The sequence below is a fragment of the Larimichthys crocea genome, chromosome XX (assembly GCF_000972845.2).
Source record: "Larimichthys crocea isolate SSNF chromosome XX, L_crocea_2.0, whole genome shotgun sequence".
Classification (NCBI taxonomy): Eukaryota; Metazoa; Chordata; class Actinopteri; family Sciaenidae; genus Larimichthys; species Larimichthys crocea.
Window position 1 is genome coordinate 8,813,807 of NC_040030.1, and position 22,840 is coordinate 8,836,646.

A 22,840-nucleotide genomic window follows, 5' to 3' on the forward strand; every position below is an offset into this window, starting at 1 on the left:
TTTGCCCATGCATGTTTCACAGATTTTGGTGGAATTCCTCACACAAGTGTTGTGGTAATTTAGGTTTCCCAGCATGCTGTATGACTTTGGATGACATTTTGCTCCAGCCCACTCACCTCACTGTGGTTGCATGGCTCATGTCAGACCATAGTGATACTTCAGTCAGCAGCTTATTCTGGCTTCCACCAGCAGCATGTTGGTCATGGTGTGTGTTCCAGCCATGGTATGTTAGTGTGTGTGCCATGCTTGACAGACTGCAACTCTGTGTGACTAGCCTTCCTTTTGCCACCCCAAAATCGATGCCATAGCAGGCAAGGACACAATCCTCCAATAGTCCTCACTCAGAACCACACACACATAGTTTGTTTCCCTTCAGTTATTGTTTGTTTTAGGAAGCACACTCAATATGCTGTGGCCAGAGGGGGTAGTTCTGACTGTGTATTTCCTGCACTTAGCCGCAACCATCATCTGCACTATCACTATTACAGTAATATATTCTTTATGTCTCCTGAGGATTGACTAGACTAGCATTATTTTCTTTATGTCTCCTGAGGATTGACTAGACTTCTAAAATGTGAACATTGCATCTCACCACTTGATGTAAAGTAGTTTCTACATAATGGCATATCTAAAATCAATAAAAGTGCTCAGATGTGTAACCAGAAGTACTGAATTTCAAAGGGCAATTTTCACTGGAAGGAGGTTCCAGAGGGGCAACAACATTATTGACCTAGGATATGTAACGTGTCTGTTAGAATCAACCAATGACAAAACAAGCAGTCCATGTTTTGACATTTTTATAACTTGATACTAGAATGTTGTTTGATATGTTTTTGGACATTTTCCAGCTTGCATGCAATCGAAACCTAACATAAACAATTAAGGCACATGTCTTATAGTTATTTTATTTCTGTAAAACTTAGGGATACCAGCATATGGATAATAAAATAAAGACTCCTGCATTACATTTTCACCTGCTTCAAAATTGATTCCATGCAGAGTCGGAGGAAATGCGGTAGTTTCCATGTGCTTTTGTGGTGCACAGTGCCAATACGAGGAAGCTGAGAGAGGGTACTCCTGTGGTTTTCACACCGGAATGGCTTCCCTGTCTGTATCACACCTTCTGCTAGCTGTTAGCCCCATGGAGAGAGAGAGATAGTCACTTTGGGCACATTATTTTTCATTGACAGATTCAAAGCAGAAATACCATCTGCACATGGGGTTGCACTTGTTTTTTTCTTCATCCTTAACACTGGACTGTTTTTAGAGATGTACAGTTGGCTCTAATACTGCCTCCACATTCTGTTATACTTAAAAATGGTAATTCCAGATAAAATGAAGGATGGTCACTGATCACTGAATGTGTGAATTTCTTTAAAAACCCTCCACAAATATTTTAGTGTCTGCAAAGAGACAGCTGCATCAATACTGCAAGTTTTCTGCACAAGCCACTGTCTTTATTTTGTTACCAGGGGTGGTGTTAGTGTAATTATCTCTCACAGCCACTAGGGGGATACAGTTCCAGGATGGTCATTTCATTGGAGTGTAAATTTCTCCCACACATGCACACACACACACACACACCCCGACAAACACAGAGCTATCAAAGAAACGTTTGCTGCTCACATTTTGCAAGGCTGAGGAAGTGTGCTCTGTGAGTCAAAAGTGCCAGTAACTCTCCCCACTCTCCCCCGAGTATCCGTCATTACCATATGAGTAGCTCCAGTCAGACAGCGTGTGTGTGCGCATGTGTGTGTGTGAGTGTAAGCGTGTGAAAGAAAAAGGGAGAGTGCAATGCCAATGTTTCTATACATGCAAGTGCTTGTGTGAACACACTTATTTGTATGTGTGCATTTATGTGTGGGCCCAATGCAGCTCTCACCTTCCCACCACTCTGAGGCAAAATGAAGACTGTCTGGCAGTGAATGTCTATTGTGTAGTGCTAATGTGATAGTAGAGATTAGCATTGTAATCCATTTAGCATAGAGCAGCTAATCCACTTTATTACTGTTGAAAAGGAATCAGATAATATTGGCTAGCGCCACTGTAGCTGCTTTAATGATTTTAGGCTGATGAAAAAATTAGTTTAAGATATATTAATAATTACTGTTTCTGACAATGAAACTAGGATTAGTTGTTTCATTACAAAACACAATCATTAGCTTTGGCTTGTCATCAAGGGAATTAAGGTATTGGTTTTGTTCAGTCTACACTGAGTGGGCTTTTTGTTTTTAGCTGCTGTGTGTTTTTGTGGTAATAATTAGCACGCACTAGCTCCTTTTTTAAATTTTATTTTATTTTAGTACTATGCACATTTTAGGTGCCTATTTTGTGTGTATGGAGTATTATTCCTTCAAAGCACAGAGCTTGATGTCAGGGGAGATGAAGTTCTGCTGTAACTGTTGTTTTAAAACCCACATGCCCAAGGTGACCCTGCTATGTTGATTAAAAAAAAAGGTGAATTTGCTATTAGATAGTTTTTATGTGCCAATTATTGTACAAGTAAGTGCACTGGTCTTTGATTATGTGTTTCTCCTGGTTCAGTGCCAATGTGACTCAACCAGCCAGTGCTGCATGCTTGCGGACATGCTGTGCACTCCCTGGTGGCTCATTTGTTTTGTTGCTGGTCAGATTGAGGGATAATATACAGGAGCTTCCCCTTGAAGCCCCTCTGCTCCCTGGTGACTGTGGATCTGTCCCAACACAATAAAACTCTATATCAGGCATTGCCATAGACTGTCTGTCTGCCCTTAAACTGCTCTCAGCAATTGGCCCCACACTTCTCTCATATACAGTGTGTAAGCTGATACACACAGCTTCGCATACATGCACATGCTGTGAACTGTGCGCATACGCACCCGCCTCAAATTAACTCACCCTGTTGGGCAGATTAGATAACCCCACCTGCTGAATCTGGCCCCGGCTCGCGTGGAAGTTTCTTTCTTCCGACCTACCTCTCTTCTTTCCCTCTCTCCTATTCACCTTCTGTTCTTTTCTTTGCAACTGACCCTAGTGCATACAATGGTTCCCAGTGAAAGTGTGTGCGGCTTTGATACATAGAACTCAAGGTCCTTTGAGATCAAGATCACTAGACAAGCCAAGCAGGAGGCAGAGCGCGAGAAGAAGAATGACTGAGAAACAAAGCAGAGGAGGGAGAGTAGGGTGAAATCAAGGTGAAAGATGGTGCCTGTTTAAAGAAATGTCATGTTGTGAAACTGGATATCAGTAGAAGCAGCAGGAGTAGGGCAGGATGTAAACTGCACCCTGTGTACTTGGGTTTCTCTCTTTACTATACAATAGCTGATTGTCACCACAAAGACAAAGAAAAGTTCCACGTGAATATAATAGAGCATTTGGTGGTTGTTAGTCTGTTTTAACACAGAAAGTTAAAGGTTGAAGCAATTGATAGCTGACGTCAAAGTCACTGAAGTATAACATAATGTGCATCTATGGATGTGTGCATGAGTATACATATATACACCTCAATCTTTTTTTGTTCAGTCCCTAAAGGGTTCAGTCTACCTACTTAGAGCAATTAAGGCTTCACAACCTTAAAGAGACTTTTGCTTAAGGCGGGCCAGCAGAAAGGTATTTTTAATGATATGCTGACAGAGTATGTTGTCATCAGTGTATTATAATTAATCATGAAGTGACTCACCTGTCTGCTCGACCATCTGGTTCCTGTCCAATTAGCTCCCGTTTGTGCCGGTTACCTGTGAACCTTTTAAGTGCTGAAGAGCACAAAGAACTACCAAGAGTCATCACAACTTTAACAAGACTCGCTTCACACCTGTCTGCAAGCCCAAACGGGTCTATGTGTGTGTGCGTGTTTGCTCGTGTATTCTACTGGGTGCTGAAAGTTGCTTGGGTAGGCATGTGTCAGAACTGTGTGTTACTGGGAAATTACAGCCAGAGGACCAGATTTAGAAAGGATCATTTGGAACACATCCTGCGTGCGCGCGCGCGTGTGTGACGATGTAAGCAGATGTTCGGGCACAACCTAGAACACTTCCATCACACCACCAAGTGTGTGTGGGGCCAATTCCATGCACTTTCTGCTGAGTAAACACACCTAGGGGCCCACAGACCACACCTCTTGCCCAGATGTCTAATTACCGTAATCACTTTTGAATGGCTAAAACTGTGATAGAGAAAGATGAGCTTCTCGGATACAGCACTGAAAGCCATGATGCATGGGAAAATCCTGAGGCGGTATGTGGTAGATGGGCAATTTTGTCAATAATAATGTTCAAAAGTGGATTTTTAATGATACCTTGATTCCTTATTGCATTCTGTGTTGTCCCAGATGCTGTCTTTGTTCCATTGTCAAGTCTTTCCTTGAGGAAGACAACATTATTCTTTCATGCTTTGATTCTTTTTACTTCAGCTTAGACATTTACTCAGTCCATTTTATTTTATTTAGTTAAATTTTTGGCTTTTCTCAACTCATCACTGCTTCTGGGATAACCTTGGTAACATTGTGTTTTTGACTGTGGTTGAATTCAAAAACCCAAAACCAATTGTGAAAATGTCACTGACCTTGAAGTTAAAATAACATTTCTAACTAACTAAATAAAAACCTCATATTAGGTTTTGAATGTTTATTTTAAATGTTGTTTTAAGAGGCTTCATGAGTGCTAAAGTGTACAGTAAATGATTCTTTATGTCCTTCTGTGTTCTTCCAGATCCGAGTAGACGGCTCCTCTCGTGCTCTGCCATATGAGACGGTGCAAGCGGTGGAGAATGGACCCATCCTCCGAGACATGGCCTTCTCTTCTGACCACCACTACCTCTATGTCATGTCTGAGATGCAGGTCAGAGAAGCACACAAAACACACACATCAAAACTCCCCTTTGCTAACTCAATATCATAACCACTGGCATTTATCATTTTGTTATGTCACAGGGTAGAATAACCTTTGGTACAGCATAAAGGATTTCATTACAGCCTGGCTGGAGGAGAGAAAAGGATTAGATGGACTGCTGGATGCTATGACCATGTATTTCTACAGAAACAGACTGTGAGGGTAGAGCTGGAATGAATAAATGTGCCGAATTATCTGGAGAGAGGAAAGTGGTCTCAGTCCACTTGTGCTTGTGTGTGTTGGTGTGAATGTCTATGTGCAGTACAGTTTCACACATACACACTACTTCTCTTAGTACCTTTGATGACATGGAATGTGGCGAAATAGCAGCACTCTGTGTAATGGACACAGAGAGACTGTGAACACCTCTATCAGAGGCAAAACCTCGCTAAAGTAGCACCACGGAAAGCACGCTGCGCTCACATAAAGGCACACACACACACACACCCATGACTCACTGTATTAGGTATTCACTTTCTCTTCATATTACACACAAAAAGATACAAGCATGTACTTACATTATATTTAATGATGAATTATGTGCATGTTTTATATATTTGTTGGCCATCAATGTAGAAACTAGACCAAGTCCTGAACCAGAAGTTGATTCAGCACAGAGACTGTAAACACACAGACTTTTCATCAAGTACTCAAGGCTCATAATCAAGTCATTCAAAGACGAGTTCATCAATTAATGAACCCATGGTGGTTCTCTCTCTTTTCAGTTCAGTCTAAACCCATTTATTGTTCATTATTGATGTGACTGTTATAATATTGCAAAAGCTCAGAAGTTCAGATAATATGCATATCATTCCCTCTCTCCCGCCTCTTTATCTCCTGCCACCCATAATCACAGAAGGCCACTGCTGTTTCGTTGGCAGCGATAGCCTAGTTACCCCTGTATATTGTGTGCAGCTTCCAGGGGATTATAGACCTCTCTGGCACCATGAAAGTGTCAGTATTTACTAATGTGTAGTGTTATTTGTTTGCGTGTGTATGTGTCAATGCGTGCACATTAAGTGCCAGATAATCCTGATAACACTTTAAATATCAGACAGACAGTGAGTTGAAGGTGCCCTTTCAAATGCAGCTCTCATTGCCTCTCCTGAGGACTCAGTCATTCCATCTGCAGAGAGAATGGAAGGAAGGTAGGAAGAGACACAAGTTAGCAGAATAAGGACATTTTGGATGCTATTTTGTCATGGCGTCCTATTACATCCAATTACTCTTTTGTACAAATCTCTTAACCAGCAATGTAAGAATTTAGTGTTTTCATCTTTTGGACTGCAGAGCGTGTAATTGGGCTTACAGAAGATATTAAAGAATAGCAAATGAATTCTTAGGAATACTTAATTTCCATTTCTTCTCATTATGTTGGATTTCTTTATGTCTCACTATTATCGCCCAACATCATGTTACTAATTTAGCATTTTTAATTTGCATCCCAATTAGATTATATTGAAAAAAGAGTGAGTGAACCAAGTGAGTTTTGTTGGCCAATAGTGGTCCCGTGTGTGTATGTGTATGTGTGTTAGGCCTTTTTAGTAATTAGTCTATTAGCCTAGTTAGAGAGCTGACCTCTGCTAACTGTTTAGGAAGAACATCTGGGAATTACAATACACACAAATATAGAGAGCAGAACACAACACTTAACACAAAAACACACACTCACATAAGAGTGAATGGATTCAAATAATGCGTTTTTTTTCCTCCAATTAATTCAAACCCTTTTTCATTTGATCAAAACATTTCTGCTAAATGTGGATAATAGTTAGAAGTTATTAAAGAAGTTTGATTATTTGCATAATTCATTTGACCGATGCTGGTCTCTTTTTTTCATTTTGTTGCAATATCTTTCTGTCTTAGAGTTTAAGACTGTAATTATAATTCTTCATGCAGACAGAAGGAAAAGTACCTGTCCTGATTTACTGTTAAACAGAAATATGCTGCAGTCACTGAAGATGAATCCAAATTGCTTCATCTCAAATGGAGAGAATACGTAGCAACAATATTTTGTCAGGTAACACACGTGCACATTCCCGAGTCCCAGTGGTTGCAAATGCTATTAAAGCAGCCCGAGCTGGTCGATAGCAGAAGGCCACCTGCTGTTTCTGGGGCCTGGGACCCAGAGAGAGTGTGATGAATGGAACAAGGGAGAAATACAGAAAGAGGAAACACATGATAGAAAGAGAAAAGAGGAGGGGGGCCCACAACAAGAGGCTGAGAACAGAGTTGGTCGATACAGCTCCTCCCCTGCTGTTTTTAGCCTCGAAAACCCTCCCTTTTAGATTGGTGATGCCAGGCCAGGGTGGACCAGGAGACAGATCTCCTCTGGATGTGACTGTGAAGGAGAGGGACAGAGAAAAGAGATTGATGTTGAACTATATGTTCTCAGTATAAAGACTTACAGAGACCACATGGAGACCATAACTGTGATGGGTCAGTTTGAGTTGCTCATATTTTTGGTCCCAGTTGATGGCAAAGATGACTTGGACAATGTTGAGAGAAAGTTCCATAATCTTCTCTGTCTCATTAACGTTTAACAAATGCAAACCTTGTCCTCACTGCAATCATCACTCTCAAGTTAACATAATTACTCAGGCTGTAATGATTGCCCCGATGCAGTCATTTTTTCTTTATTAGTGGAAACATTTGCCTTTTTCAGTACAAATTTTAGTATCATCCATCACAAAATAAAAGAATATAAACATGATTACTTTGGGTCTTTAAAAACTGAAAGGCACAGTCTCATAATGCATGACATGTATAATCAACTATAAATAAATTACCTTGTGGCGGGTCCACTGGTACACCTTGACAGAGAAGAATAACTCCAGCTCCAGGGAGGGGTATCATGCTGAGAGTCACACTGTACCCTGCTTGTCTGTGTCACATTATATACTCATTAGAGAAGAAAGCTAGCCAAACACAAACACATACCCATGCATTATCGAGTACTGCAAAAACTACTTTCCACTTTCCAGTCATTGCTTTTTTCTAATCCTTAATTTAATTTCTCTTCCATCCTTGCAATCTCTTGTTTTGTTTTTGTTTTCTCTTTCTGTCCTCCATCCTGTGACTGTCCTCTTTGTTGCGTTTGTTTTTCTTTGAGGATTATAGATTTTTGCTCCTACAACCCCAATTCATTTCTACGGGGATTTGTGAAGAGAATGAGGATTCAGCCTTTGTGTTCTTTGCTCCTTTCTCTCCATCTTTATTCCATTTCTAACCCGCTCTCACTATCCATTGTCATTTTAACCCATGCCATCCCCCATTCCTTCATTTCTTCATTTTTTCACAAGTGCCTACTAGCAGAGTAATCTGTCATCCATACTGTCTCATTAATCCAGTGATTGGATGTCCTCTAATTGGATATTTCTCTCTCTCTCTGTCTCTCTCTCTCTCTCTCTCTCTGTGTCTCTCTCACTCTGGTACACACACACACACACTGTTACACGAGTCATCTTATTAGTGAGTTAAATAGATGTTCTGCTATAAAGAGGACAGTCAGATTATAGAATAGGCTGTTATTATGGATGTTAGGGTTGGTGCTTGAGTGACAGGGGCAGGTCAATCCCACTGTTAATATGAGCTGGTGCTGTGCTACACTACTATGTCACTACCCCGTTAACACTGGTTCATCTGTCAGCCTCAATGAGGACATTGAGTAGAATGAATGAGGTGATGTCGCTGGGGGTCGGGGATCGTATCACCATTTTTTTAGTATGTAAATTAAATTACAAATCAGAAATTTTAATTTTAATTTTTTAATAAGTGCTACTGTTGTAACGAGAGGAAAAAAACACCCCTCGACATGATCAACAGTGGAATGGGATTATTAGCACAAGGTTAATGCTTGAGGTGGAGAATATGGATGTTTTATGGTACCATTTTAGTGTACAAGTTCATCAACATCAGTGTAGAAATTACCTTGATTTATCATTTATAGATTAGAAAACAAATTGTCTTTCTAACTGTATCACAATTGGGTAAACAAAATTAGGATGCCACATGCCACTCATGGGAATATGAAAATTCATGTGAATGTAGAATATAAAAAAAGTTCTGTTTTGAACCCGATCATGGGAAAGTAACTTGATTGAATATGATTAGACTTGGGCATTTGGGAGCAGTTCAAGCAGTTGTTGTTGTATCTTAGTCATTCAGTCCAGCCTCCAGTGTTCCCATAGCCGTGCTAATACCCTCCAGCAACCAAGCAAAACACATGAACTCATCATGCCAGCAACTGTTCAGTTAGTCAGTAGTTAGATTTTATCCAGCATGTCTCTCCATGGTTTTCTTGCTTAAGTCATTTTTTTCTACATGTGCTAAGGTTTTTACAATCAGCATATAAACTGTTGCTCGAAAGTGCTGGGACTGCCACACTCATGGTGTTAAATTATTTATATTCAGTGCAGATCTGTAAGTGTGAATTATTGAAAATGTGTACTATAGCGGGGTTAGATCGTTCAAAGTCAAATGCTTTTTTTCTGTTTTGAACCCCCCGAGGGAAATTCGACAAGCCAATTTGTGGAAGAATCGCGTCTTTGTATCTCATCAAAGATGTTTAATACCAGAATCCTTTAATTTCTATCAGCGGGAAACTTTTTTTATCACATCCGTTACAGTGTGGCTTCCTCACCCCTCTAGTGTGTGGCTGTGAGTTATGAAGGTGTTTAGATGTGCATATTATGTTGTGTCCCACTTTAGCTGCAGGCTGCTGTGGTCTAACAAGGCAAGTGAACAGAGCTGATATGTTGCAGCCATTGCTGCCTGACACACTTCTGAAAAATGTCAACGAAGTGGAGCAGACAAGGTTGGAGTGAACTCTTGGCTCACTCAAAGTCCCTTTTAAGTTTTACCTTTGTGTTTTCTCCCTTTCAGTCTTGTTCTCTCGCTGTTTTCTCAGCATATTTCTGACTCTTGTATTCGTCTCTCTTTCCCTGCTGCACATACTTGTAAATCTACAAGTCCATTATACTGTATAATAGACATACTTTATAAAAATTCTCATTCATGTGAGTCATCATCAGCGTCTCTTGCCAATGTCTTGGCTGCTGGAAACAGTCCAAAATGTGTCTGCGTAATAGAGGCCTTATTTTTACCCAGGCTATGCCCCAGGGTAAGATGATGCAGCCTGTGCAGAATTAGCCACACTATGTGTGTGTGTGTGTGTGTGTGTGTGTGTGTGTGTGTGTGTGTGTGTGTGTGTATGTGTCTGTAGCTACACTCCTCACACCTGCCAATGGGAGAAATGGCATTGCAGGCTAAATGTAAATTCTGTTTGTGCACTGAAGGGTCATACCTCACCCCACACCTTAAATGCACATTACCCTGACATCCATCATGTCTTCAGCATGGCCTAGTACTGAAGACTGACTCTGTAATGGGACAACATTAACATGATGTTAGGGCAAGTTGTGCTGTATGAATTTGTTGTTGCTGAGTTTAGCAGGCTTCAGCTTCTGGGTGCTTGTTTGGCAAGCATAGACATACCAACAGTGACAGGTGGTAAATAAAATAGTATGCCTTGTGCAGGAAATTCTTATCCGTAAACTGAAATTAGTAACCTGCCACAAGATTGTTCAACTGTTTTTGTGTTTATGGGTGGCCTTACCCTCTTTGGAATGGAAAGATAACAGAAAATGATTGATTGTATCCGAGTCATTTGTCATGCGCTGTCAGTCCTGACAGTGCAATAGATGGCTTTCTCATTTGACCTCTGAGAACGTCAAATGAAAACAATATTGCACTTGCAGCCACCGGGCCACACTCTGTTAACTGAGTTTATGATATAATACCGTTGGCTGGTGGTTGACGGATTGAGTGGTGCGTCAGCTGTGACGAGGCAGTACGTCGTTGATGTGTCCCTCGCTTCATTTGACTCCCATGTCAATCTGTCCTCCATCCAGCCGGAGAGAAGAGAAGTGAGACCTGGAGGGCAAAAAGAAAGAGACAGAGGTATGAGTAAATGAATGAATGACATAAGTGAGATAATTAATAGATATTAGGCAGATAGAAAAGAGAATAAGAGACAAAATAGATGGTTGTTTTGCTACTTGCCTTTGTGATAACAGCAGGTCAGAATTTATTATTCCTTTCCATTGTGTATATGGATAATGATTTCACTCTATCAGGTTTAATGATAGACACAGACAGCAATTTGTCTTTGACACATGCACGCAACATTGCTAATTTACAGCGTGTAATTAAAAATCACCAAATAACACCACATTACATAGACTTTACCAAATTATTTTCTTATTAATTTTTGCTTCTCCACCGGTATGATGCACTGCCAACATTGTGCCTAACTAATGAACAAACTCACACCAGGGAAGGAGAAAAAGACGAAGCAAGCCTGGGGGGAAAAAAGAGAAAAGATAAGAGGAGTTCAGTGTGCCCTACAGGCTGTAAGGCAGGATTGAACTATCACTTTAATTTCCCTCTCTCTGTTCATTTGGAGTAGTGGAGTTTGGCTGTAGGTGAAATCCCTGTTTAATTATAAGTGATGGGGGCAGGAAAAGAGTAGGATAAAGAGAAGAACAGAGACGAGGCAGAGGAATTAGTTAATAATAAAAGTCTCTGCAGATTTAGTAAATGATCACTTTCCCACTGCAGGTTGACTCCAAGGCCCCTGGCAATATGTAAAGAGGAGGGGTGACGAAGAGAAAAGGAGGAGAGAGGGAAGAAAAACAAAGTCAAGCTTTATCACCTCCTCAGTGTAGTGACGAAGATCAGAAACCCTGAATTCACTTAAAGCGAAGACTTTTCCTCCCTCCTTCCCTTTCACACCCGTCTTCCACAGATACAATGGACAAGCACTTACTGTATATGTACTACATAATATAATTTGATGCCATTGTGCCACTACAGAAAATGATCAAGTACATCTTCGTTTCTCTCGCCGCACATTAAGACATCAAATAAAGTACATCTGTGATCTTGGCCTTTTTTTAAAAGCAGGGTTATATTCAGCAGCTTCAATATCTCGCTATTGTGAAAGGAGGGAGAGTGCAGGGTGTAATGGCTGTCATTTGCTCACCTGAAACTGGAGGGAATTATAAATGCCATGCGGCCCATCCTTTGTATTTATCCCTGCTGATATGATAGCGTAGCCATAGTGAAGAGACAGTGAGCCGTAATGGTTGCCCCTCTGGCAAAGCCCATGAAGAAGATTGCATGAAATGAATGTGATATCGAGATGAGAGAGACAAGGGGTGCATTGGGTCGTTTAGCCACCAAATCCCTCAATTTTTTTGATAAAAGAGGGGACAAAAGTGTTGCCTGCTTGAGTGTGTGTGCATTTGTGTGTGTGTGCGTGTGTCAGATAGAGATTGGTGGCTCTGGAGAGATGATGAATGTATGATCTTACACACCTCAGAGCATCTGAGTGACAGAGACAGACAGACAGACAGACAGAGGGAGAATGAATGATATCAGGATCCGTGCTCTGGAACAGAGGATTTTCATTGGGACCCATTGCTTCTGCTGGGTTCTGAATGTGGTGTGTGTATTTTATCTGTCGAGAAAACCATTTCCCCAGATGCCAGCGTCTGAGGCCTCGATAGGCATCAGGAGGTCCCTTCTAAATCCGCGCGTGTTTTTGTATACGTGTGTACATGTGGCTGGTGTGTGTATCAGCATATCTGCCACCGATGAAGTGTTAAATTATAAAGCGTTCAGATATGGTGGCATTGTTTGCTACAGTTCTGTCTGGGTGCTTAACTTTTATGGCAGATCACAAGGTGACAAACCACTCGATGCGGTGACATAGCTACGTAGATTACATAAACGTGCACACACACGAACACGGAGAGATTGTGGTTTCATAAACCCATGATAAGGCTTTGGCAGCTGATATCCTTCTATAGGCTAACACAATGGCCTTTCTGTTCTGTGACTAACAGGTTATTTAGCTGGCAGTGGTGGATCTTAGGAGGAGGGGCAGACTTGCTGGAGAGTGACACGGAGGGAGGGAATCTATCATGTGAGATGGAATGAGGATTACTGTTGAGTTTGATCATGTGCACACACTCTTGTGCCACTATCTCTCTAATTCCATCTGAAACTCATTCCCTTTATCTATCTAATGCAAATGTGCCTCTACACAGTTTGGGGGGCAAAACATACCAGCTGATTTTATTCTTCTTTCAACACACACAGAGTTAACACATAAAGATGCACATGCATTGTTTATAATCTGTAAAAGCAGGCGGGGTTCCTCTTGACTTTGGCATGGAGATGCACTCCTTCTGAATTTATTTAGCTGTGTGTGAATCTGTGTCTGTGTGTGTGCACGTCTGCCTGAGTATGCTATTTATAGTATTTGGAGAGAAGCACAGAAAAGACATAAATGTAGAGAGCAAGATGGTGAATGATGCATCAGTGTGTTTTTAAAGTATCTCCATCGTGCCAGCGTGTCAGTGTCTGACTTCAGTTGACAGTGTGTGTGCGCCTTTGTGGGCCTCGTGCATCTGTGTGCACACGTGTTGAAATATGACTGCCACTGCAAGTGTGGGCAAAAATTGTTGCACTGACTCGGTTAGTTTTTATTTGAAAGAGAGAGAGAGAGGGAGAGAGGCTGAGAAGCAGGCAGAGATGTGCTGTGTGATAGTCTGTGCATCCGACAGAGAGAAACCGCCGTCAGTGCCAGGCTGCGCTTTAGAGATACCACTACACATAGGCGTTTCTGATCTCTTGTTACATTCTGCCATGCCCTACATTGGACGGTTTAATTACGGTACTTTTCATACCCTCAAATATGCTATTGAGTCAGTAAAATGTGGTACGAATACAGGTATAATTGCATCACTTATATCTGCAGGTATAAAGAAAATAATATGAACCTGAGCATCCATTGGAGGCGGTGTTGAAGCTGTGAAGTAATTTCAAAATTGCCTAGATTCCAGATATGTGCCCATCATCACTGCCATAGTGTCTTTTAAATGAGGCACTAGATTCACATCCTCCTGAGGAAGCTGTGATGATGCTTGTTGCATGTTTTTACCTTAGACTTAACACTCAATGTGTATATTTCGCTTCTTCTTTATACTGCAAAGTTATATTATTTGTAGGTAGATACTTTGTACAAGTAAGTGTGTGTCCAAATGGGATGAATAGAAATGTGATGATTTGTAAATGCTTATATATTTCTGTTTAAGTAGGATTCTTAAATCTCAAATCTTCAAAGAGAAAACATTTGTTCAACATGCCTAATAATGTGACAGAGTGAGACAAAAGATTTGTTTACCTGTATCTAAAATTCATTTCAACACTGAAACTCCAGTTAGTGTGCAGGTGCATGCACAAATACAAACATACACACGCACACACAGAGCTTTACCCTCATCATAACCCAATATCATTCCCACACTGATGATGTCGTCTCTCTGTCCTGGCTGTCATCGGTGAGCAGCGTGAGTGACAGCGGTCATCCACCAATGACGGCTCATTAATCAAAAGTGCCAGCAACACCTATTATTGCACCATCCTGTTACCATGGCGACAAGAGGAGGGGATGGCTGAGAGCTACCATAGCTTTGCCCCTTGTGCTTGGCCACTCAAGGCCCATGCCAATCAGTGCCAGTCAATGCCAGTTTGAATTGGCAGGGCTATATATCATAATAGATGGACTGCTCTCCCAAGTGGCCAAGTTTCCCATATGGGGCCAGTGGAGAAAGATGGAAGCTGTCAAGCAGTTACATTTTTATGAAAATCAGTGCCGATGCAAAATACTGTGCAATCACTTCACATATTAGTTTGGTATGTTTGTTTGTTTTTGCAGTTCAAGTGTATATGGCCCCTAATTAGTGTTCAAAAACAATAATTAAGCAACAACATGTGTATTGTGTTTCGAGGAAAGATCACTTCTCCACCTACACATACTTTGTGTTGTATCTGATCACAAGTTCTATTTGTGTCCTGTTCTGTTGTCTGAAGTACTCTGATACATTTCTAGTAGATTAGAAGCAGCACTTCTGACCATGAAAACTGACCATTATCCAATGATTCATATTCCAAGTACATCTTTATTTACACTCTATTTTTTCGTTTTGGTTTACCTGTAAGCATAAGTGGTGCACAAGGAATAGAAATTCATTATGCTTGTCTAACCTGATGATTTTTGTAAGTTAGCAAATGACTTAAAACAGTATTTGATTGATTGATGATTCTTTGAAACATTTCAGTTTTGGTGGGTTGGGGGGATTTCACTTTCACTGTGTGTCTTGTGGTAATGTGATCTCTTAATATTTATGCTCATCATTTTGAAATCCACCGTGTTTAATTGTTGTATGTTTCTCTGCAGCTGTCAAGGGTGCCAGTGGAGGCCTGTGGTCAGTACTCAACCTGCAGTGAGTGTCTCGGATCAGGGGATCCCCACTGTGGCTGGTGTGTCCTGCACAACATGTAAGTACGACTGGAACTGTCATAGACGTGCACACGTGAATACAAACGCACCCTGCACATGAGTATTTCTCTTTTCAGCTTTCATTTTTCAGGAATACAAACATGTTTTTCTCCCTTCCTTCTAGTTTATTCAAACATACTAACCAGACAGCCTGGCTGGGGGTTGGTGGGGGGTGTGGTGTTTGGGTTGTTAGCCTCCCCTACCTCCATGACGCCTGGGCCCATGCCCAGTACTCCATCCCTTGCAGCCCATGAGCATTCAGGGACTCCTCTCACCAACCCAGGCCAACTCTCAGATTGCTTTCCTGGGGCTCGGCATTGTGCCAGCATCCCCCCTTGGATCCATTACCAAACCTAACCACTGGCATTGTTTACCAGCTCTGAAACCAGAGCCTGGTGAGAGCACAGACATTGCCAGGCCTCTGATGGGCAACACTCCAAACTTTAGGAGTTGACATGAGGAGAGTGGTAGCTTCTATTATTGTAACTAAACTGGAAACGGTTCAGTTATCTTATTAACCACAATTGACTCACTCTCTTTTGTACTAACCTGTTCTTTCTTCTTCTTCTTTTTTTTCTTTTGCTTTACTTTTAAGCCTGTATGTATGCCAGTCTGAGTTATTCTCTCACATGTCAAATTCACACACATCCCAGCTGCTGTCAGACCCTTGTACCTCAAGATTGCAGTCGAAGATAGTGCTTGCTGGGGGCAGGGAGATTTCCCACTCCACTGTAAATTGAAAATTGGTTTCTTGTGTTGGTGCTAGCCCTTGGGTAGAGTGTGTGTGTGTGTGTGTGTGTGTGTGTGTGCGCGAGTGAGTGAGACTGAGTACATTTAGGACCTTCATCCCTGCTGGCATGAGAGGACATGGTGAGGGCAGAGAAGTAGTGTGAGTAAGAGGAACATGCATACTGAAACCCAAAAAGACGGTATGTACAGATGATGTACAGATAGACTGAGAAAATAAGAGATGAGTGAAATGACAAAAGGAGAAAGGCACAGAAGCAGAATAGTAGAGAACAGTAAATTATAAGAAAGGACAAAAAAATAAAATAATAATAATAATGAAGCCATCAGAATTGTCATCCTGGATACAAAATTCACAAGAGTAGAAGACCTTTAAAAGAGGAGTGATGTGAGAAATTGACAGAGGTCTGAAAAGGTCTTAGTGAAGAAGTGCAAGTTTGTGTGCAGTAGAGTGAAGGAAGGAGAAATAGAGGATGAATAAGTTTGAGGTCTCCAGGGTAAAAAGTGCATTAGCAGACAGGACACACTCGGATGGGTTATGGGTCACATAACAGAGGTTAGAGGCAAAGTCTCTGCTCTCTCACACACACATGCCCATGCATGAATGTATGATGCATAAACCCAGAGTTTGTTTAGAATTTGTACCAATACCAAACATAAATCACAACAATGTGTTCCAAGCATATCATTTAGTTTGAAGAGAATTCATCTGAAGATAAAGAAACACATCAGTGTAAACAAAAAATTAAAGCCAACCAGTCAGCAGCTGTCTTGCAGATATTTGCCACTTGAAATGTGCTTCCAATTAAAAATCTTAAGGTTGTGCGACTGTATGTGAAAATGGTCCCCATGCAAGTGAATGTTACTGTGTGTGTGTGTGTGTGTGTGTGTGTGTGTCTGTGTATACGTATACAAGCCCATTAACACCCGGGACATCCTCCCAGCCAGGGTAAATGGTTGGCCACAGATTGGCCTGTCACACTTAGTCTGATAGAATCGGCTCACCTCAGCTCACCCCTCTCTTCACACACATACACACAAGGACAGGCGTACACTTAGGCGCACACATACCTTTCTTGTTGGAGAATTGGTGTCAAGTCGCCAAAACGAGAATAGAGCCCAGAGAGAGAGAGAAAGAGAGAAAATAACCAAAATGCCACTTTAGTCGATCTCAGGTGTCTAGGTGTTTGACCATTACAAGGGCAGAAAGGGAGATCACAGGTGTGTTTTGTGCATGGTGTGTGCACACACCATACGCACACACACTTTTTGGACAAACAGTTTTGCTTCTCCTTCACCCCTGTAGCACACAGACACTCAAACACACGTAAAATGCGCAACCTAGTGCGACTGATTGACCACAGGTTTACCTTTCTCTCCTCATCGCTCTCCATCCTCCAGCTTGTGAATTCTTAATGGGTCTTTGGTGTAACTGAAGCTCCCCCGAGCGTCACCTCTACCAGAGGCAGGACTCCGCTGTAATCACCCCTGTTTTCCTGCTCTATGTCCTTCTGTTATATTAACCACTGTTAGTCTTTGGCACCTGAGATATTTATTGCGTTAGCCCCATTTACTTAAGGCAACTTACTGTAAAGTTTAAGCTTTACCTGGAATTTACAATAGCCTGGAAAAGGACGGTACAACAGTGTGACTTGTGCAAAACAATGGAGGGCAATTCAGCAATACCCAATATCCTGAATTAGTTAGCTAGACACTGGCAAATGCTTTTGGAGCAAAATATTCAAATCTATTCACTCCCTGTTTTTTTCCTTATCTTTGACACATTTCATTAAATATTGATTTACAGATAAAATTCAGTGGGACAGTCTGTGAAAGATCTGTGCCGTGGAATATAGGAGCATGTTTCGTGAATGATACATCGGAGATGCAAATGTATGTGCACACGTATAGGTACATACACTACCACACATATACAGTACACTGCGTCAGTGCGTCACCTTTTCCCCACAGGTTAGTTTTGTTTATTCTCTTGAGGATGATTATAAAATAATTGGCTTTCTGAACACACATTGAGATGACAAGGTCAGGAAATTTATGCTTTGATAGTCCCTAAGCGAACACCATTAGGAAATGGCTCAGATACACTGTGTGTATAAATCTCTCATCCCCATGCCCCTCTTATTTAAAGACATGTTACATGAGGTCAGTAGTGGTGCAAAACCATTAATAGTTGATGGAGTGCATCCCAGCAGGTCCTGCAAACATCCAAAGAGAAGAGAATCCACATAGCACGTGGCTAGTCGTAGTGACAATACAGAGGAAACACACTCCGTAAATTAGTTTTAATACTTTTAAGAAAACACTTATCTTTGTCATTAACCTCTATTTTTATCATATTTGCACTCTCTGAAATCAACAGACTTTAACTGTCAAACATTAATAATAATAATAATACTGCTCATCCTCCAAACCCCCAAGGAGAAATAGGCAACAAGTGTTGTAGTAAACAATTTAAATAGGCTGAAGGATAAAGAAAATTGAAGAAAGAAAAGAACGCTTGTAAGGTAGATAGTGTGACCGTGAATTAACAATGCATTAAGTCTGTCCTTGGTGAGTAGGTCTAACACATACAAACAGTATACACATACATTAAACATAGCCCTTCTCTCCAGGTCATATCAAATGCAATATAACCAGTGTTCGATATTCAAAGGATATAAATATTCATCCTATGTCCTTCATTCTCCTCTCAACCCCACTTGAGTATCTTGACAGAATAACATTTTTATTCATCTTGCTCTAAGGAGTGACTCAAATAAAAAAAATAGTGGAATTGGTTGGGTGGATGTTGAACCCCTGAAGGGACTTGTTCATTCAAAAATAATATAACAGCATTAATTGGAATGATGGACACTCAAGTGTAGTTTTATTTTATGGACAGCAGAGCTTTTAAAAGGGGGAGTCATTGAATGACAGAAAAACAACACAGACTTCAGCTGCCAAGACTCCACTATCCACTCATTTTTACTACTGTATAGTGATGTTTTAATAAACCACTACTACAAAGTCCTCATGTTTTCCTACAGTTCTGTGATTGGCCAAGAGTCCTTCTCAGCCATAGCTTGAATTGATTAATCTGGCATTAGCCGAAGGGAAGACCAATGAATGAGCATCCATAAGTGAGTGGCAGCATTTCGATGCCCACAGGGTCAGTTCACAGTGCTGTGTAGTAAAGGGACAACAGATGGATGTTTTGTGAATTTTAATTGAGTGTTCATATTCACTGCAGTGCTCTGTTGTGAAATGTTGTTGTAAGTTAAAGATAAATCTACAAAGAATTTAAAAAAAAGTGAAAAACGGGCACTGTGCCAAGTACACTGACTGCAGACCAAAGGCTTAAACAATACATCTTTAATTCCATATAGCAAAAAGGCAAAAACACAAGGAACTCTTAGAATCTCCCCCACCCACACTTATTTGTGCTGGAAGGAGGAGTGTTGAGGGGAAGGAGAGCATGCGGTTCATCTTCAAAGTGTTTGTCCAGATAGTTTGTTGTTCCCAATCAACCTTGAAATCACCTCGCTGGTCTGAGAGCAAACAGAATGCAAGCTCTCTCTCTCTCTCTCTCTCTCTCTCTCTCTCTCCCTATCAGCATTGCCTTTATTTACTTTATAGATCGGTGAGAGGAGCTGTTAGAGAGAACACCAGGGGAAGAGGAGAAAGGCAATCAATAGTACAGGGGAGGAAATCAACAGGAGTGGATAGTGCACCTGTGTGTGTTTGCAGTTATTGCCCTTGGCAAAAACTGACCATTCATTTAGAAAAGCAAATGTCTTAATTTATAGACATATATTTATCCTATTAACTCTATGTCCTATATGCCCCCTATGTGTTTTTCAAGTCCTATAGAAAACTTTGTGTCAGACCCCCCCCCCCCCCCTGCAGTTAGCCCTGCCACTATTCGAGTAAACCTGAAGCCTCACCTGTCAACCAAACTGTCTTGGCCTATCACGCTCATGTTCTTTTCTGCTGAGATGCATGACTTATGCTAATGCCTGTCTAGCTCGGCAGGTGAAAGGAAATTCTTCACTCATATCAGCCCCGCTTTTCATCATTCTCCTTCTTTCCACTCTTTTACCACTGACATTGGATGTCACACTCTGTCAGTCAAAGGAGGGTCTCATAGAGGACTCGTACAGAAGATTACCTATAAGGGAGTGTGTAAGAAGCATAGTATAGGACTGTGCACAGAAACAAACATAAATGCATACATGCTTATGTTGTGCATATGTATTATTTATTCCACACTCCAGTATTTAAACTAAATTAATGGAATAAAGGTTGCTAATTTAATTATAGCATCTGTGTTTTGTTATATATGCGTATAGACCTAAGGATTTGTAAACCACAGTATATTATTTTCGTTTATTCTCACTTTCTAATTGTGTTTGTTAATTCAGAAAAACCATGGGGTTTTGTATCTTACTTTTTTGTTGTCGTATTTTTTTTGTTTTTGTTTTTTGGGTTGTTTTGTTTTGAACAGTATAATGCTAGTCTGACATTTTCCTTTTCCTGTGTGGTTTCCATCCACTTTTGAACCTCCCCAAATAGGGCAGGGGCATTTCTGCAATGAGCCAGTATGCCAGAAATGTTACAGCTATGTTATGGATAAGTTAACTTCCCTAATGCCGGTCTGTCAGCTGTCAGTTTTGTAAGTGGTTAACTACACTGTCAACGTGCCTGTCATGCTTGACAGCCAGACAGATTGGAAACCATATTTGGGGAAGTAGCATTGTCAAAATGAATGTCATCATATTTGGCATGGATGTTGAGAATATCTCACATTGCTCTGCGATATTTGTGTCAATTTGGAACAAGTGGTGCTAATGTTGCAATATCTTCACATTAATAATTGGTTTGACATATCTCAATCTCTGCTTTTGGCTGCGATAGGCGTAATATTCCCAGTGTGCTGAAACCATTTTGTCTTTCTCACTTTTTCTCACTTTTCTATTTCTCTGTCTGCCCTCTTCCTCCCGTCACTATCATTCAAATCACACTCCATCTCCAGCAGGCTTGTCATACAGATTTTTGTTTGTGTGTGACCACACATATTTATGCTTCCATGAATCCACCCAGACTGCATTTATTTCAATATTTGTTTTGTTGCATTGTACCCTATTATACACTTTTGCCTGTGCACACATGTGATCCACATGTGTCAGATCCCAGTATTAGAAGTGTTTTTGCCCATGAACAGCATCTCTTTTACTCCTTCAAACTCTGCTTTCCTCTCTTCCTCCAAACACTCATAAACATTGATCCCTCGTTCCTGTAGTGGAACAGTAAAGTCATCTGAGCCACGGGCCACAGGCAAATAAATACCTTCTCCTAGTTAATTAGAGAAGACTTCTCTATACAATCAATAGTAAACTTCTAGAGGTAAATTGTAATACACAGGGGAATCCTTGTAAATCAGTGGACCCAGACAACACTCTGGTAGCACTTTGGGTTATCAAAGGAAGAGATAAGATGAGTCTAAATGCTTTGATGAAGTTCTGTTCTCGAGGCACACAATCGTACTTGATAAATAGCCGTCTCACACATGTACAAGCTTATTTGTATACCAAAAAAGTTCAAGAAGTCATAAGTAAACACAAAATGGCTGATAAAACTTGCAAGTCATGCTGCAAACCTCCTTGTCTTCTGAATCCTTTGTTTTCCCAAGACATCTTTGGTGCTGTCAAATGAATAACCTTTTCAGAGGGAAAAGCTAATTGGCAGATCCACTGAATGTGTTTTTCTTTCTCTCTCTCCCCCGTCTCTCTCATATTAATTCTGCATTGCCGCTACCTGTCGCTGTGTCACAGTCATCCGTTACCTCAGTGTGCTCATTACTGTGGTATGCCACACTAATGCTAATTAAACTGCAGTGCCACAATTAGCATGCTACCAGGGACTCTTGTTTGGTTGTGGTGATCACCAGCCTCCCCCTGGAGATAGCTGTAAGTGCTTTGAAACAAATTGTCAACAGAGAAAGGAGTTGTTTAAACCAAAAGAAAGTTTTTCCTCCAATTTTAAAATAAGACATTAGGCCAGCCACCTTTTAACAAACAACATTAGCTGTGGCATTATATTAGAGGCCAAGCTAGAAGTGAGTAGGTGGATACTGCATTAATAAGTTATATATGTAATTGCCTGTTTGAATGCACAATAGTGGTGGTGTTCTTTAGTGTCCTATATAGTCTATATTTAACCTTGCCAACTCTTACCATGTTTTCTCTCCTGCTGGCATCATGGTCTAACTGAATGAAAATGTCACCTACACACAACTGAAATTAATTTATTACTCAAAGGAAAGAATGAGAAAAGCTACAAAAGAATAATGAAATGAAAAAAATATCCAATGGTTAATTTATTTGTGATAATGAAGAAAAAAACATGATAGGAAAACAAATTGCTTTGTGGAATAATAATTTAACAACTGGACTTTCTGATTCAAGATGCAAGGACAGAGAGGAAATCATAAAGGGGAAAAAAAAGATTAACGGGAGATGATAAAGAAAACAGCAGGATTGTGTTATCCTGAGTTGAACTAGATACTGTAAGAATAAAAACACAGATGCCAGTAGCTTTTAAACCAACTGCTGGACTATATCAACATAACCAGACATTAACAGATTCCCAATAAAGGGAAGTTTGACTTAGGCTTCCCATGTGTATCCACTGCACTTTGAATCTCCTCTGAGATGCATTTTACAGATCAGAACATCAATAATAGTAGACCTCAATCAATTCCCAGTTCCATTTATTGATTTTTTTGCAGTGCCAACGATCTGGCTTTCCAAGTAATTAT

The 22,840-nt window shown here is 40.7% G+C and overlaps 1 protein-coding gene across 1 annotated transcript in view; it reads left to right on the forward strand.

The window, feature by feature from the left end:
* plxna4 (plexin A4) overlaps window positions 1–22,840 on the forward strand; it is a 212,906-nt gene that overhangs the window by 119,877 nt on the left and 70,189 nt on the right. Inside the window, 3 exon segments of the mRNA XM_027272145.1 lie at window positions 4,686–4,814; window positions 15,175–15,275; window positions 16,392–16,428. Of these exon segments, the coding sequence (XP_027127946.1) occupies window positions 4,686–4,814; window positions 15,175–15,275; window positions 16,392–16,428 (267 nt within the window).